Source organism: Cnephaeus nilssonii (genome assembly GCF_951640355.1).
Source record: "Cnephaeus nilssonii genome assembly, chromosome: 5".
Taxonomy (NCBI): Eukaryota; Metazoa; Chordata; class Mammalia; order Chiroptera; family Vespertilionidae; genus Cnephaeus; species Cnephaeus nilssonii.
Window position 1 is genome coordinate 17,853,011 of NC_137076.1, and position 16,891 is coordinate 17,869,901.

Here is a 16,891-nt window from a genome sequence, read left to right on the forward strand (position 1 = left end):
GGACCCTGACCCGGCCCAGCCCCGGACCCCGAGCACTCCTCCGGCCGCCGCCAGCGAGAAAGATGCCACCGTTGCTCTGCCGTCCTGGCCACCGCCTTCTCCTCCTCCTCTTCGCCCTGCTGCTGCCCTCGCCTTTCCCGGCCCGCGGCCCCGCGGCCCCGGGTCCCGCCGCCTCTCTGCTCCGGGCTCTCGGGCTGCGCGACGCGCCCCGGGGCGCACCAAAGTCCCGGTCCGTACCCCCCATCATGTGGCGCCTGTTCCGTCGCCGGGACCCCCAGGAGGCCAGGGTCAGCCCACGACGGACGCCCCCGGGGGCCACCCTACGACCGTGTCACGTGGAGGAGCTGGGGGTCGCCGGAAACATCGTGCGCCACATCCCGGGCCGCGGTGAGTGGTGCCTGCTCTGGGGGTGTGGGTCTGGGAGGCCGATACCTCCTTGGGCACCCCAGCCCCCCACGAGCTTCCAGTGACTTCGAGGGTCTCCACCCACCCAATCCAGCCCACGAGCAACCTGAACCCCCGTACTCCACCCTTTCTCCCGTGGACACCTGCGGGGACCCGGGTGAGTGGCCACAAGGCCAGGCTGCCTTGCTCCCGGCAAGGCCTTTTGCTTGCAGCTGAAGCCCTGCCCCCACTCTCCCTCACTCCCGCTGCTTCACAGCATTTGAAGCCTTCCTGCAGATGACACCCCGCCCCAGCGTCGCTTACCCAGGCGTTTGCTCATCTCTGCCCCCTGCCTGTGTTCCCGACTCGGGCAGGCCACCCTGCCTTGGGCAGGTCTCTTCCTTGCAAGCGATGCCCCGCCCACACTCCATCTCTCCCCCTCCTTCACACCATTTGATGCCAAGTAACAGATGGTGCGCCCTCAGCCTCAGGCACTAACCTTCCCCCCAAATTCCCAACCGAGACCCATCGCGCGTAGGCGGTGACGCCACGAGAGCTGAGCCCTCTCCCGGCCTCCATAGGTGCACGCGCCCGGACCACAGAGCCTTCGGCGCCAGAGCAGTGTCCGACATGGACTCTCCTCTTCGACCTGTCGTCTGTGGAACCCGCCGAGCTCCCCAGCCGAGCCCGTCTGGAGCTGCGCTTCGCAGGGGAGGAAGCGGCTGCGGCGGAGACAGAAGGCGGCTGGGAGCTAAGCGTTGCGCAGGCGGCCGAGGAAGTGGGCGTAGGCCCGGTGCTGCTCCGCCAGGCGGTGGTCTCCCTGCGGACACCGGTGCGCGCGGAGCTGCTGGGCGCCAACTGGGCCCACAACGCCTCAGTACCACGCAGCCTCCGCCTGGTGCTGGCGCTGCGCCCCCGGGCCACGGGCACCTGCGGGCATTTGGCTGAGGCCTCACTGTTGTTGGTGACCCTTGACCCGCGCCTGTGCCACCCCTTAGCCCGGCCGCGGCGCGAGGCTGAGCCCTCAGTGGGTGGCGGCCACGGGGGTTCCTGTCGCGCCAGGCGGCTCTACGTAAGCTTCCGCGAGGTGGGCTGGCATCACTGGGTCATCGCGCCGCGCGGTTTCCTGGCCAACTACTGCCAGGGCCAGTGCTCGCTGCCCGCCACGCTGCCCGGGCCCGGCGGGCCGCCCGCGCTCAACCACGCCGTGCTGCGCGCGCTCATGCACTCGGCAGCCCCCGGTCCTGCCGGCCTGCCCTGCTGTGTTCCCGCGCGCCTGTCACCAATCTCCGTGCTCTTCTTCGACAACAGCGACAACGTGGTCCTGCGGCACTATGAGGATATGGTGGTGGATGAGTGCGGCTGCCGCTGACAGACCGGGCAGGAGCGGGGACACAATAAACACTGGGTGGTTTGAGCTGCTGTCTTTGGGTCTTGTCACCTGGGGCTGGGGGAGTGCTGAGACGTCCATCAGGCTGGTGGGGTTAGGGTGGTCTGGAGCCACCGGTCCTCTTAGAAGGCTGTCTAGAGGGGGACCCTGGGAGTCGCCCTCCCCACACACTGTAAGCACAGGCACTGAGGGGCAGGGGTGCTTTCCAGTCTGCTGACCCAGCCCTTCTTAGCTTTGCCCTTCAGATTGCAGGACCCCAGACCAAATGCTCTCCCACCCCCTGTAGCTTATCCAGCTCTGTGACACATGCAAGAGTTGTTTTTAACATTTTATTGGTGACAAAAGAGCTTAAAACAAATTGACCAAAAATCAGAAATGACATTGCCTTGGTACAAGATGCTCCTTGATTTGGAAAACTCAGAGTAATTGCTGCTAGAAGGTGAACAAAAGCCAACAGCACAGAGCGAGGTAGAGCACTCCAAAGAAGGAACAGGGCAGTGCGAGGGCACACGGGTCACAGCAGAAGCCTATCCAAGCGCAATGCCTCTAGGTGGCCTACCAAAAGCCCTACAGCAATGGGATAAGAGGCCTTGCCAGAAGGAAGGTGCCTGTGTGTCCCCGTTTCTCCGTGTACCAGATGGCATCTGGAGGTTCTGGGATAAGGGCCAGTGTCAGACGCATGGGGAAGGGATGCTGGGGGTCATGGTCACTAGGACCTGGGTAAGCAGGAAAGTTTTCAACTTGGTGGTCACCAGGATGATGAACACACACCTACCCCACAGGGGACCTTTCCCAACCACAAGAACTTCCACAGTGCAGATCCAGGTTGATGCCCATTTGTACAGCTGAAGTGACACTCCCCCAAGCACCTTCAGCACAGAACCAACTTATTTCCGAAACTTCTTTTCCCAAATAAAGTGAAAACCACCCCAACTCATTGAAGCTATGCTCACAGGTAGAAGGGCTCAAAATTTGGGAGTGGGGTGGAGAAGGGGGTTGGGGGGAAGGCTCTCGGCTTGTCTGTGGCCACAGGGCCTGTGGGCACCTCCCTGGGGAAGAAGCCGCTGGGTGAGGAACCACGACCTCCCCACCCTCCAGCCTCGTGGCTGGCCTTGCTGGGCCCTTCCGGGGACTGAGTCCACTGCATGCGAGAAGTGCCTCGCTTCTCGGAGTCCAGCGGAGCCCGTGGGCCCAGGTGATGTTCTCACTGCCCTGACGCACAGGGAGAAGCTGCTGGAAACTAAACTGAAAACAAAAATCTTCCTCTCCATGATCGCGTCACAGGTGTTCATCCTAACCTCGTTGTGTGGCTCGTTTAAACTTCGTTTCTGGAAGCTTCTTGCATCTCCCAGGTCCACCACTAAGATTTGAGAGACAAACTCAGGAAAGTATTTTTCAGTACTCCTTTGAAAGAATCTTTAAAAAACAAACAGAAAACCCCAAACACCACATTTTCTTTAAATGAAAACCCTCTTAGAACACAGGCGGCGTGACTGCAAGGTCTCAGTGTGGACAGAACACGCGCCTCAGCGGGGCTCTCTAGGCACGGCTGCAAGGAGCCTGTTCAGCACAGAAATGTGAGTTGTTCCTGGTAAAACGTAGTCCCCTTTCAATAAAAGAGAAAAAGAAAGAAAGAACAGAGGAAAGGGCTACTCTGAGATGAGGGTCTTCCTCCCTCCTCCTGGTCGCAGACCCAGGTGTAGACGCGGCGAGCTGGGCCTCCTTGGCGAGCTGGCTGCAGGGCTCTCGGGCTGGCCGGCCCCACCTCCGCTCTCCCTCTGTCTCCTCGCCGCGGTGCCAGCAGTGGGCGCTCACTATCTCGGGCTGCTCTCCCTCGGGTGCTCCTCTCCCTCTCCTGTTGCTCACAGTGGTGCTTCAGTTTTAGCAGTGGAAAACAGGTATCCATTTATTTTATTTTTTATTACCCAGAATAAGATGCTGATGGACTAAGCCACAAAGCTTAGCTCTTCCGCTGCCACCTATAGAGAGAGAGGGAGAGGGCACAGACTATCAGAGGAGGTAGGAGCCCAGCCTTGCCTGGAAGGCAAGGTGCTTTCTCCCTATTTCCACTAAGCACCTACGTTCTCACCTGTAAAATGGGACCTCACGTGCTGGACAGCCCTCAGACCACTGACTTTCCAACCAGAGACAGAAGGCAGTCAAAAGCTAAGGCTACAGCCTGTGCTGTAAGAGTGGCACCCCTTCGCCCAGCAGTACCAGCACACAACTCTTCTTGGCACACCAACAGCCCCACAGCAATGGGAGAAGAGGCCTTGCCAGAAGGAAGGTGCCTTGGAACTACAAGACATGACTCACAGGCACCTTCTGCAGAAGTTCCGCATGCACTTAGTGCCAGGACCCGTCACCCTCACAAGCTGCCAGTCAGGGAAAGGGATGTCCTCCTCCCTGCCTGCCCAGGGGACTATGGGCCTCCACAATCAGCCTTTCTCAGGAGTTCTAGGACTCTCAGGAGAGGACATAACACAGGGAGAGGTGCAGGGACTTGAAGTGACAGGTCACAATGATGAGTTGGCCCCTCCTGGACTTGAGACTCCCACATTTCCTGAGTTTCCTGACAAGTCCAGGGCCCGGTGAAGCCCTCCTCCGGAGTTGGCTTGCCTTCTAGTACTGGGACAGCCCCGTCACTCCACCATGCTGGTACGCCCGCTCCCCCTGGTACGTGGAATCTTGCGACAGCGCCACATCAATCTGGGACTTAAATTCATCACCAAGGTAACTGTCCTGAAAGACACAGTTGGGGAGATGAGCAGCCAGAGAACTGGCTCATGTCCTTGCAACTTTGAGAATCTGCTGTGTGTTCAGCCCCTCCCAAGCCCAGAGAAGAGTCTGAAAAAGTAGTCCTGAAACCTGAGCAGCAGGAGACCCACACTGGTTACCTCACCACTGAGACGGGTGACCTAGGACTGCTTGAAAGGGCAGCATCATGGACAGAACGTTCTCAACCCGTAACACCACTGCTGAGGGCAGCCATGCAGGAGGCCATCCTCCTCCTGAGTCCTTTGGGGAGTGTGTCAAGGGTAAGGGTGTGTGTGTGCGTGCGTGCGTGCGTGTGTGGCACCCTGGGTTGGCCTAACTTTTCTGCAAGTGGGATGTGTTTCAAGTTCAGTGCAGCCAGCTCACCTGGGACAGCTCAGGCTGGGAGAGACCAGGCTGGCTCATCTGGGAGGGTTGGCTCATGGAGATGTAGCCCTGTGTCAGGGCCCCCTGAGAGAAGGGCTGTGATGCCACATCCTGGCTGGCCTGGCTGCTGGGCAGGTTCGTCTGGCTGGGCCCAGGAAGGCCAAAGCGGTTCTTCTGGCGTCCACCACGACCCGTCTTGCCTTTTGGGGTGCCTCGGCCTGAAATACAGTGTCCAGGATTCCTTGAAGGAGGTCTAAGCCTAAATGACAAGTGATTTTGCTCCGAGGCCTGGTGCTCGCTCACCTGCAGCTGGCCCGTTAGCCTGTCCAAAATACCCTGGAGGTGGCATGGGTGGCATGACCAGGTTGAAGGGGATGGGAATGTTCATGGCGGCCACATGGCTGGGGCCAGCACTGATCATGCCAAGCTGGTCGTGGGTCTGGAAGTACATGTTCGAGGGTCGGCCTGTAAGACAGGGTACATGGCAAGTTCTCCACTGTGTACAGATGAGTCTGCTGCCTACTTCCCGTCAGCTACTCTGCCTGCAGTGGGATGCCTATCCCATCCTGTTACTGCTCTGCTTGTAGTTTTTAGGGTATCCCCACAGCAAAAACTGCCTACTGCAGATTCTCACCATCAATCCCCTTCTCAACCTGCTGGGGGTGGTGCCTGGGAAACCACCTGTTTTCCTAGGGGATTCTGACACAACTACAGGGACCTGACAAATTGAGAACTACCACTCAATATTTCAAGTAAAAATGGTCCTTTCTGTGCCAAAACGTATGTTCATACCACACACACCAAAAAGCAAGAGAATGCCTAAGCTCCACAGCAACTTGCTAGATGTGGTGATGAGAGGATTGTTGTTGTTAGAGAACACGATCCCCAATCTGAACCCAGAAGCCAGGCAAATACCGGGTCAAAGAAAGGGGGCTGCTGAGAACATGTGAGAAGAGGATCCGGGACACACCTGCCCTCAGATGAATACCGAGCATAGGAGGGAACAAAGCCCACAGTAAAAACCGTGGGCAGGTGGCACTGAACTGAGTGACAGGGCGCTGTGTCACCCTCTGTGGTGATTGGGGTGGGGAAGGGTCCCAGCAGGCAGGAACCTGGGGGATGAAAGGGAACCGTCTACACTGGCTCAGGCAGGAAGAGGTGTTCCAGCCAGCAGGGGTCAGACTCAGCCTTTGGACATAGAGACTCCACATAGGAGACAAGAACATGCTCCCAACTCTGAGCTCTGACAAAGCAGAAGGAGACCTTCAGGAAGGAGACAAAACCTGAAATGAGGTTGCAGGCCACTTGGAGGAACTGCATGTGTGAGTTCCCATTGAAAAGGGGAGCACAGGGCAGGTGGGGTGGGGGCATGGGGGCAACCCGGCAGAACTGGGTTATTTAAAAATATCTTATTTTTAGAAACTGCCAAAGACCAACACTTTGATCTCAGAGGAGGGAAGCTGAGAAAGAACTCGCTGTCAGGCAGGTTTCTGTGGACAGATGCAGTGCAGGCGTGGGAAGGGTCAACATCCTCAGCGCTGGCCCAGGCCCCCACAGAGAGGACTTACCCTGGCTGCTCCGATCATAGACCGATCCTGGGATGATGGCCTCCCGGGCATCATACATAGCTGTGGTCATGAAGCGGGCTCCCTGCAGAGGGTTTGGGTAGGTGAGAAATCCCACTCCTCTTTCAATAACTCAGCCTTTGATGCTCAACATTCCATCTCTGGCTTCGGTTCAAGCAGCCCTGTACCCTTCACCCCCCAAGGCACCCTGGGTTCACAAGGTTTCCTAACTGCCTGTCTCACTCCTAGATACCCCCAGGACTTCGCCCGTACACCCCCAGCCCTCAGGACACTGGTATGGGGAGCCAGCACACATTGCTCCTCTTCACACACTGACATGCACACGCTTTCCACAGGCTACACAGCCATTGCTCACTGCCAGATGCCAAAACGGGGGCTTGGAGGAAAAGGGGTCCCATCCCTCCTGACTACCGGCCACAGCTCACAGGGTTGATGGTGTTGACCAGCTTCCGGGGCTTGCTGAACTGCATGAGGCTCTCCCGCAGGTTATTCAGGGGCCCCTCCACCAGCACCTTCTGCTCCTTGTAGTAATTCAGCAGGTGGTTCCACAGGGGCTGCTTGGACAGGGCCTTAGGGTTGCCCACAATGATGACCCCATATCTGCAAGGTGTGGGCACAAAGAACATGGTGCTTATGGCCTCATAGCAAACACCACATAGAACAGTCTGAGGCCAAACAAATTCAAAACCCGAGTCCAAAGTCACTGAGGGCCACCCTCAGCCTCCCTGCCTAGATGCCTGGCACTGGAGCCCACCCTACAAGCTGTTAACATTGCACTGAGCTTATTTGGAAGTGGATTTCTAAGGGCTCAGATGACAAAAAACCCGGTTGGCAGGTTAGCTCAGAGACCAGTTTCTTTGTTGTAGCCTCAAGTTGGCCTCCTAAGATGCCTCAGGGAACCTGACAAGGCATGTAACTTGATGCCTGAGACTGGGCCTAGCTTCTGTGGACACTTACCTTCACCCAGCTGTGTTAGAGACACGTCCCCATGCTGGCCACCTAACCATAGTGTACAACAGAAAGGGGTAACCATGAAAACCAAGTGTCCTGGGTGGGGAAAGAATTGATGTAGGAACATGAGCCTGACCTCCGGCTGGCACAGGGGCAGCACGGGAGCCACCTTGTTCTCCAAGTCTCTTCTGCTGTTACCATTATTTCAGAGCAGTTACATTCCAGAACCAAAAAGGAGTCAGGGCCAAAACGTTAGAGTCATAGTTCAACAACTCGACAGGGACACATGCCTGGCACTGGGTTTGAATCTCAAGTCAGAAGGGCCAGAACGGACATTGTCCATGAGACTGAGACCACAGAAAACCACCAGGACACAGAAGCAAAGTACTCGCAGGTGAGCCCTCCTTTCTAAGTTGTTGCTGTAGCCTTTGGACCTCAGGAATTGGCGAAGCCCCCATCCCAGGCCCTGTCCTGCCAGCCCAAGATGTGGCTGGGGTGCGAGGACTGTTAACAGGGGGATCAGGAAGTGAGAGGCCTCCCAAAGTCACACCCTGAGTAATAGTCCCTCTGAAGCACCCTGAGACAGGAAGGTGGCAATTGCCACCTACAAGCCCAGACAGGATTCAACCATTGTACCTTGCTCGGGTCAGGGCCACGTTAAGCCGCCTAGGGTCATTTAAAAACCCGATGCCTTGGTGCTCGTTGGCTCGCACACAGGAAAGGATGATGAAGTCCTTCTCACGCCCCTGGAATGCATCCACACTGGCAATCTCCACCTCCTGCAGGGACACATGGTCATGGTCAGTCAGCAGGCTGCCCTCAAGGACCCGTAGGCAACATGAAGCAGGTCCAAATGCACCACTGAATTCCTGGTCCCCGGCCCTGGCCTTCCCACTTTGTCTTTTTATTCTTGGTAATCTGGTTCCCAATAATAAAAGCATACTTGCTCATTTTAACACCCAAGACTATTCCCAAATTAACAGAACAAAGACCACATGTCACTGTCAGAACCATACTTTAAAGTATGGTTCATTTCCACATGGAAAAATAATTATGTTGTCCTGCACCCTCATGAGATACACTTAGACATTTTACCCAGGTATTTACCCAAAAGTGGACAGCATTCTCATGGATAAGAAACATCCACTACAAAGTAGCACACACCACAGCCCTAATGGTCAACCCTGGAGCCTTTTCAAGTTATACTCTGAAAAGTATCCTGAGAAAAACTTTATGAACCTTGTCTCACACTTCTAACTCTTAAGACAGTCTTGATTTGCAGGACTCAGCAGAAAGGTTAACATTCGAATGTAAACCTCCCTGGCCAGGTGATCAAGGTCAGTGTGGCAGAGGGAGATGGAGCTCGCACCTGGTACAGCTTGGTGTGCAGGGAGCCGCTGAACTGCATGTACTGCACCAGGTAGGAGCGCTGGCCCTCATAGGGTGTGATGATGCCAATCTGGTCCGGCTTGGCACCTGCCTTCAGCAGCTTTGTGGTGATCTTCTCAACATTTGCAGCCTCCGTCCTAAGGAAACCAGGCATTCAGTTCCCTGGGCTGCACCTGTGGGCTCCTGAGACCAGAGGCTATGGGAGGTGCAGGGGCAGCTATGCCCACGGTGGGGCCATCCTGTCCTGGACCAAGAGAGTCATAGAGGACAGAAAAAGCTCACCACACATACATACAAAAACAATCTGCTCAACATAAAACAACACACTGAAAAGCAAAACGAGAACATGCTGTGGCCTGAGAAACCTGAACAGAACAGAGTGAGGAGGGCAGTTTCAGACCAGCATTACATACATTAAGCGTTGGCCAAGCTGCCACTGAAACCAGCTGCTGTGGCAGGCAAACCTCTGCATACCTGTTTAGGTAGGAGGTACCCGAACTGGCGATTTCCTCCTGGCCCTGGGTCACATAGAAGAACATCGGCTTATCAGGTTGGGGCCACTGGAAGTCAAACCCCTTCTTCACTCGATCCGCTGTCATTGGGGAGGGAAAAGAGGCAACACTTCCCGTCAGAGAAGAAAAACACAGCCAGAAGCCATCCGAAGGATCCCCTGCCCAAGATGCAAGGACTGAGTGAAGCCATGCACATGACACTCAACGAAGAGCTGCTCATTCCCTGAACAGGTCTTCCTGGTTAGTGCTTTCTACAGCTAATTACGAAACCTATGCTCACGCCCATGAAGATGTTCTCCTATTTCCTTCTAGAGCTTTACTACTGCCCTCACAGGACTCAAAAGCCTCTACAATTGGCTTTTGTGGACCACACTATTGAGCAACCTCTCCTGTCAAAGGAGCATGTCTATCCAGCAAATTCGTGTGAGGAAACCAATGTTTCTGCATGACAACAGCCTAACATCGACATGCAAGTATACATGCAAGCATACATTTCATGTCAAGCTAGAAATGAGATCAAGTCTGTCTCTTATCATTCAAGTGAGGACAGAGGCCAGCTGGTGAGTGCAGTCGCCCATTAGCCCAGGGTCTGCTGCCAAATGTCTTTTTTTTCAAAGTTTATTTTATTGTTAAGAGTATTACAGATGTCCGTATTTTCCCTTTTGCCTCCCTCCACCCATCGCCCACACTGTCCCAGGCCTTCACCTATTGTCTGTATCCAGGGGCTATGACTAATTTGTACTTCTAAATCCCTTCACCTTTTTCACCCATACCATTTACCCCCCTCTAATCCTGCAACCATCAAAATGTTCTCTGTACCTATGAGTCTGCCTCTGTTCTATTTGTTCATTTTGATCTTTGGATTCAATTGCTGATAGATATGTATGTATTGCCAGTTTACTGTTCCTATTTTCTATCTCCCCCCCACCCCCTCTTCTTATTAAAGAAGACCCTTTAATATTCCATGTAATACCAGTTTGGTAGTGATGAACACCTTTATATTTTTCTTGTCTGTGAAGCTCTTTATCTCACCTTCAATTCTAAATGACACTTTTGCTGGGTAGAGTAATCTTGGTTCTAGTCCTTGCTTTTCATCACTTTGAATATTTTTTGTCACTCCCTTCTAGCCTGCAAAGTTTCTGTTGAGAAATCAGCTGACCGTCATCTGGGAACTCCCTTAGGGTAACTGCTTTTCTCTTGTTGCTTGTAAGATCATCTTTGTCTATAACCTTTGGCATTTTAATTAGGATGTGTTTTAGTGTGGACCTCTTTGGGTTCATCTTGTTTGCAATTCTGTGTTTCTTGGACTTGTAAGTCTATTTCTTTCACCAGGTAAGGGATGTTTTCTGTCATTTTTTCAAATAGGTTTTCAATATTTTGCTCTCTTTCCTCTCCTTCTGGCACCCCCATAATGTGAATGTTGGTACGCTTGAAGTTGTCCCAGAGGCTCCTTATATTATCTTCATATTTGTTGGGTTCTTTTCCTTTTTGCTGTTCTGATTGGGTGTTTTTTGCTTCCTTATATTCCAAATTGTTAATTTTATTCTTGGCACCCTCTACTTCACTGTAAATTATTCATTTCATTTAGTGTATCTTTCATTTCTGACTGTTCCTTTTTTATGTTGCTTATGTTCTCATAAAGTTCCTTCAAGTTCTAAGTTTCTTGAAGTTCTCAGTAAGTTTTTTAAGCATCTTATAACAATTATTTTGAACTCTGTATCAGGTAGTTTTTTTGCTTCCATTTCATTTAGTTTTTCTGAAGAATCTCCTTCTGTTCTTTCATTTGAGACAATTGTCTCTGCATTTTGGCTGCTTCCCAGGGTTTGTTTCTATATATTAGGTAGATCTGCTATGTCTCCTGGACTTGGTAGAGAGGCTTTGAGTAGTAGGTGTCCTGTAGGGCCCAGTGACTCAGCCTCTCCACTCACCTGAGCTGGGCACTCGGGTGTGCCCCTGTGTGAGCTGTGTGCACTGTCCTACTGTAGCTATGCTATGCTTTGATTGATGTTGGCATCACTGGGAGGGACTGACTCCTAGGCCAATTGGTTGTGAGGTTCAGCTGTGACTAGAGCTGAAGAGCTGCTGTATAGGAGCCAACCCATGGAGCAGGACTTGCTTTAGTGGGGCTTTGGTGCTCACCGAGTCCACCCTTTGAATGTGGTAAGGTTGCAAACTAGCATGGTCTGAAGCTGACCACCAGGTGCACAGACTCTGGGGCCTCCCGGGAGGTACAAAGTCAGCCACTGTCTATGCCCTTCTTGGGGCCTCCCAGCATGAGCTACAAAGCAATCTGTAGATGGCTGCTACTTGTGTTGGGCTTGAAGATGTCCAGGAGAGGCCAACCTCTGTATCAAGGAAAGCTGTTGCTAGTGCTCAGCCTGGGGTCACTTACTGAGAGATATGGGGCACACTCAGGCCAGCTGCTGCTTGCTTGAGAAATTTTAAGAAAGTCCAAAGCCTGAGGCAAGAGAGGCAAGTTGTATGGAAATAGCTTGGATGAGCCTGCAAGTAGGGAGGTGTGGGGTTTCAGGGAATCACCAGAGTGGGGTGAAAAGTATGAGCCAGGTTGATGGAAATTTAACTATGGTGCCCTGCCTGCTGGCTGTGTGTGTGTGTGTGTGTGTGTGTGTGTGTGTGTGTGTGTGTGTGTAGCGGGGGGAAGGGGCTCAGCAAAGAAACAATGGCCTTGCCCTTGCCCGTTTGGCTCAGTGGATAGAGCGTCGGCCTGCAGACCGAAGGGTCCCGGGTTCGATTCGGTCAAAGGCACATGCCTGAGTTGTGGGCTCGGTCCAACCTGCAGGAGGCAGCCAATCAATGGTTCCCTCTCATCATTGATGTTTCTATCTCTCTCTTCCTCTCCCTTCCTCTCTGAAATCAATAAAATTATTTAAAAGAAAAAGAAAAAGAAACAATAGCCTCTGCCAGCACATCTGTCTGGGAGAAAACTGCCCCTCCAGCTCTTGCTCTAATTCTAGGCAGGTTAGTTTCTCCTTGAATGTCTCAGGTTCCTTTCAAGCTGCTGCCCCAGTGCTGGAGCTCAGAGGGGAGAAAGAGCCCTTTAAGAGAAACTGCCTGGGGCCAGCAGTCTCCATGCCACTCAGCCACAATTCCTGCTGATTCTACAGCTAGGAATTGTGGGGACTTCTCTTCTGGTACTGGAACCCTTGGCTAGGGGGGCTGGTGTGGGGCTGGCCCCTCACTCCTCAGGGAAACCTCCATAGCCAAGATATCCATCCTGATTTTATTTTATTCTAAAAATTTTATTCATTTCAGAGAGGAAGAGGGAGATAGAAATGATGAGAATCACTGATTGGCTGTCTCTTGCACGCCCCCTCCCCCTCCACTGGGGATCGAGCCGACCGGAATCAAACCTGGGACCCTTCAGTCCACAGCCCAACACTCTATCCACTGAGCCAAACCAGCTAGGACTGGTGACATGTTTTATAGCTTTTTCCCACAACTGTGGGATTCACTCAATTCTCCACCAAAGCTGGACAGATGGTGCCGGGTAGGCCTGTGACGAAAGCCTCTCTCCTCTGCCCTGTGCACGGGACAGCCTTTGACCCAAGTGACTTTGCAACACCCTCGCTAGCCGTTAGGATAAGAAGTACCTACTGACTCCCCTCACAGACACTGTCACCACCTTAATCTCATCAGAAAAACTAGTCAGCACTGGGAACACTTAGCTCATGCTAGGGGACATGAGGATTCTAAAATATTAATTTTTGTTGAATCCTCAGATTTTATCACTAGTGGTAAATACTGTTAGTTGTTTTTCTTAAAGTCATAAGTTTGCTTTGTTTTCAGGAAAATAAATACTCCCCCAGCTGAATGACCAGTGAGTCCTTCATTCATCAAGTACCTTGCATACCCACCAGTGTCACAAGGATATGCACTTAGGGTGTTGGTTGCCATAAGCGTGTGGCAGTGATTACATACAGTAGTCTGATGGCACCATCCAGACTTCTGCTGAAATCTCTGCTGGTTCCCAGTGCTGCTTTTGAACCATTAGTGCAAGTGTCAGCACAGCAAAGGGCATATGCCAACTTCACTCTGAAAGGAACCTTGCCTTCCCATCTTGTGGATCCCAGGACATGAGCTCTGAGAACTGGCCATCCACACTGCAGAGTGGACATGCTGTACTGCTGACCATGGCACCTCTTGGAGGCACCTCTCACACACAAATGGCTGCTAGTAAAGCCACTCAGGAAGGAAGTGACCGCATGTTTCCACTGACCCCCTGCTGAGTATTACCTGCAGTGACACCATTCTGCAGAGAGCCCTCGTAGAAGATGTTGGAAGGGAAGGCACTGAGTGCAGGGTGCATCCGATATTGAACTTGCAGGCGGATTGGACGAATGCCGAGCACCACCAGGCGCTCAAACAGTGACTGAGACAGCCCGGCCTTGGCTGCCTTCTTGCACATCACCACGGGGCCCAGCTGGCAGTGGTCACCCACAAGGATCAGCTGTGATGAGAGGCCCACACAGGTGAGAGGTTCAAGCATGAAGCAGCTGGGACATCCATTCTCAGAAGACTAAGGGGCCCGGGGTCCACATAACCACCAAGTCATGCAAATTCCAGTGGTAAGATACTGACTGGGCATGGGAAACTGTCCACCACAGACATGAAACACACTCAGACATTCATTCAGGACCCACACAGAGATGCTCTCAAAGACCCCTTAAAAGGCTCACCATGCATCCTTGAGCTCTGTCAGGGTGTCCAGGATGTTAAAAAAAAACAAAAACCCAGCCTCACAGGATGTTAAAAATCACACACAACCTCCAGCATTAAGAATTATACAGAACTGGAACAGGAGAGAATGCACACCAGTTTTCAAACAAGAACACCATGAAAGGGGTTGGCCCACCTGCTTGGCTCCAAGGACCACAGGGACCATGCACTCTGGCTCCGTGGCCTGGGTGCTCTCGTCGATAAGAATGGAGCGGAACTGCATTTTGGCAAGCCTGGGGTCCCCTGCACCCACACACGTGCAGCAGATGACGTCCGCGTTCTGGGGAAGAGAGTGTGTGAGCATCAGGGGCACCTGCAACAGTACAGGTTACCAGGCGCCGAAGGGCAGGTAGGCAGAACAGAACATGATACCACTCTGGTCCCTGCCCTCTTGACAACCACGAAAATAAGCTCTCTCTCCCTGACAGCACTCACATAAACTTTTGAGATCCTAAGTGGTGGGCCTTACCAGAGAAAACCTCTCAGCACAGACGGCTCGGTGCTTGAGACAGCCTCTGGGGAGCAGTGCTGAGCCGGGGAACAGGTGCTGGGCTGGGATCCACTTTTGGTTGATTTGTCATGAAATAACAGACCCACCCCGAGGGTACAGACCAAGACCCCAAGTTCCCAGCAGCAGGGAGGCTTGGCAGGCAGTAGAAACTACTAAAAAATCATGTATGCACCGTCTCAGGGTACCTAAGCTTTCTTCCAAAAGCAGGCACAACCTAACTAAAGGTGCCATCATATGCCCTAAGGCCCAGGACCTCACCATGAGCAGCTCCCTTTCAGCTGTGCGCTTCAGGGCTCGGTACCGCTTCTCATCGGCAGATGACAGCTCCCCAGTCTCGTCCTTCAGCTGCTGCAGCTTCTGCAGCTCTGGCATGCTGGAAGCACAGGCACAGCAGTGGGCATGGAGGACTTGCACCAGGGCCACACAGAGGAGACTCCCCTCCCCCCACCGCAGCCAGGTACCTGACACCCACCTATCCATGTTCCGGATCTGGTTGTGCAGGGCCAGGAATGACACCGGGGAGTCAATGGCCTCGCGGCTCTTAGCGCAGAGCCGCACAACTTTCAGCCCAGTCTGGTGGATCTTCTCAGTCAGCTGATCCACAGCTATGTTACTTGGAGCACAGACGAGCACAGGCCTTAAACAAAAAGCGAATGAATATCTCAGTGCTTGCCCAGAGGAGATTAATGAAATGCTATGTACCTAAGACTGTTGTTTTCAATCACAGGCAGTGCAGACAAACCTGAGACTAAAAGCCAGGAGCCCTAGCTGGTTTGGCTCAGTGGATAGAGCGTTGGCCTGACAGAAGGGTCCCGGGTTCAATTCTGGTCAAGGGCACATGCTCGGTTGTGGGCTTGATCCCCAGTAGGGGGCGTGCAGGAGGCAGCTGATCAATGATTCTCTCATCATCATCAATGTTTCTCTCTCTCTCCCCCTCTCCATTCCTGAGATTAAAAAAAAAAAGACTAAAGCCAGGAATGGCACAATGCAGGAGCTAAAAGCCCAGCCAGTCTAGGGCTCCCTGTCCCCAACCAGTTTTCACTCTACTCATGCAAAGTATTGCTAATAACAGACCTGCATCCTCACCCCTCTCCATCTCATGGTGAAGACTTTCCAAGCTGAGGTACATACAGCACAGCACCACCTGGGTGAACTGACAATACTGCCTTTAAGAACAGCAGGCTTGCCCTGGCCAATGTGGCTCAGTTAGTTGGGTGTTGTTCCATATACTAAAAGGTTGCTGGTTCGATTCCTGATCAGGACACATGCCCAGGTTCGAGGCTCAGTCCCCATTGGGGGACATGAAGGAGACAGCTGGTCAATGATTCTCTCTCATCATTGATGTTTCTTACTTTTTAAATATATATTTTTCATGTTGTTGTTTTTAATTTCAGAGAGAGCCAAACAACTGGTGTAGTTCAGTGGTTGAACGCCCACCCATGAACTGGCCATCTCTCTAAAAAATCTTAAAAATAAATAAATAAAAAGAAGAGCAACAGGCTGCAGGCTGTCTTGTTAAAAGCAACCAGAGGCCTGACCTAATACAAATAATGTAAAACACAGTGAGCAGGTAACCCTCCCAAAACGTTCCTGCAGTCAGGCCTGCTGATCCCTACCCATTGCCCTGCCGTGCCAGGTGGTAGACAATGGTGGCGGAGGTCACTGTCTTCCCTGTTCCTGGCGGTCCCTGGATCAGGCTCAGCGGTCTTTGCAGCACAGTCTTCACAGCATAAACCTTCAGATACAAGTGGCCATTAGGGGGTACAGATGCCCTCGGGGGGCCCCCTCCCCACACCCAGCAGCTCTTCGGGCCAGGCCCAACCATCTCCAGGTTGATAAGAACCTGAGAGTGGTTGAGGTCAGGCAGCCCCTGTGCAGTGAAGCGCTTGGGCAGCTGGCACTTGATGATTACGTCCTCCACCTCGTGGCCAAGCAGCTTATGGTAGATATAGCCTGATACAGAAGTTTCATCGACGGCAAAAGTCTTCAGTGCACTCTGCATCCTGTGGCGAAGCAACAGGTTGGCTACGTGCTCATGTAGGCTGGTGGTAAGCCCACCCCCAGGAAAGGAGAATCATCTAGAGCTGGGGGCAGACGCACCTGTCAAATGAGGTGGACTTCCACACGAAATCCACCTGGAAGTTATGTGTCACCTCCACAGGTGCACCCACACTGCTCCGCAGCTCAATGGCAATCTCATCGCCATAATCTGCAATGCTGAGTTAAGGTTCATCTTTGTCATAAACTGGGTTTACCTTTCTGAGGAGCTCTTATTTGGTTACTAAAGAGA

The 16,891-nt window shown here is 52.9% G+C and overlaps 2 protein-coding genes across 4 annotated transcripts in view; one reads left to right on the top strand and one right to left on the bottom strand.

The window, feature by feature from the left end:
* The first annotated feature begins 34 nt into the window (after positions 1-34).
* On the top strand, positions 35-1,968 carry GDF1 (growth differentiation factor 1). 2 transcript variants are annotated; one of them, XM_079770929.1, is made up of 3 exons: positions 35-387; positions 500-562; positions 966-1,968. In XM_079770929.1, the coding sequence occupies exons 1-3, from the start codon at positions 63-65 to the stop codon at positions 1,754-1,756; spliced, it is 1,179 nt and encodes a 392-aa protein (XP_079627055.1). In that variant the 5' UTR covers positions 35-62; the 3' UTR covers positions 1,757-1,968. The 2 variants fall into 2 exon arrangements, with proteins under 2 accessions (XP_079627055.1, XP_079627056.1); XM_079770930.1 differs by lacking the exon at positions 500-562.
* A 121-nt stretch (positions 1,969-2,089) lies between these two features.
* UPF1 (UPF1 RNA helicase and ATPase) overlaps positions 2,090-16,891 on the bottom strand; it is a 40,618-nt gene continuing 25,816 nt past the window's right edge. For both annotated transcript variants that reach the window (XM_079770919.1, XM_079770918.1), the window contains exons 9-24: positions 16,702-16,810; positions 16,445-16,604; positions 16,218-16,336; positions 15,074-15,238; positions 14,860-14,974; positions 14,227-14,370; positions 13,608-13,821; positions 9,316-9,433; positions 8,822-8,978; positions 8,089-8,231; positions 6,927-7,101; positions 6,484-6,565; positions 5,219-5,380; positions 4,916-5,133; positions 4,394-4,516; positions 2,090-3,753 (exon numbers count right to left, since the gene is read on the bottom strand). In XM_079770919.1, the coding sequence (XP_079627045.1) occupies positions 4,397-4,516; positions 4,916-5,133; positions 5,219-5,380; positions 6,484-6,565; positions 6,927-7,101; positions 8,089-8,231; positions 8,822-8,978; positions 9,316-9,433; positions 13,608-13,821; positions 14,227-14,370; positions 14,860-14,974; positions 15,074-15,238; positions 16,218-16,336; positions 16,445-16,604; positions 16,702-16,810 (2,201 nt within the window). In that variant the 3' untranslated portion in view covers positions 2,090-3,753; positions 4,394-4,396. The remainder of the gene's footprint in view (positions 3,754-4,393; positions 4,517-4,915; positions 5,134-5,218; positions 5,381-6,483; positions 6,566-6,926; positions 7,102-8,088; positions 8,232-8,821; positions 8,979-9,315; positions 9,434-13,607; positions 13,822-14,226; positions 14,371-14,859; positions 14,975-15,073; positions 15,239-16,217; positions 16,337-16,444; positions 16,605-16,701; positions 16,811-16,891) is intronic.

Excerpts from the sequence above, each read along its gene's own strand:
- GDF1 (XM_079770929.1), top strand. The coding sequence starts at position 63 with ATGCCACCGTTGCTCTGCCGTCCTGGCCACCGCCTTCTCCTCCTCCTC. Across the intron at positions 388-499 it reads GCGCCACATCCCGGGCCGCG|CCCACGAGCAACCTGAACCC; the intron begins GTGAGTGGTGCC and ends CACCCAATCCAG. Across the intron at positions 563-965 it reads GGACACCTGCGGGGACCCGG|GTGCACGCGCCCGGACCACA; the intron begins GTGAGTGGCCAC and ends CGGCCTCCATAG.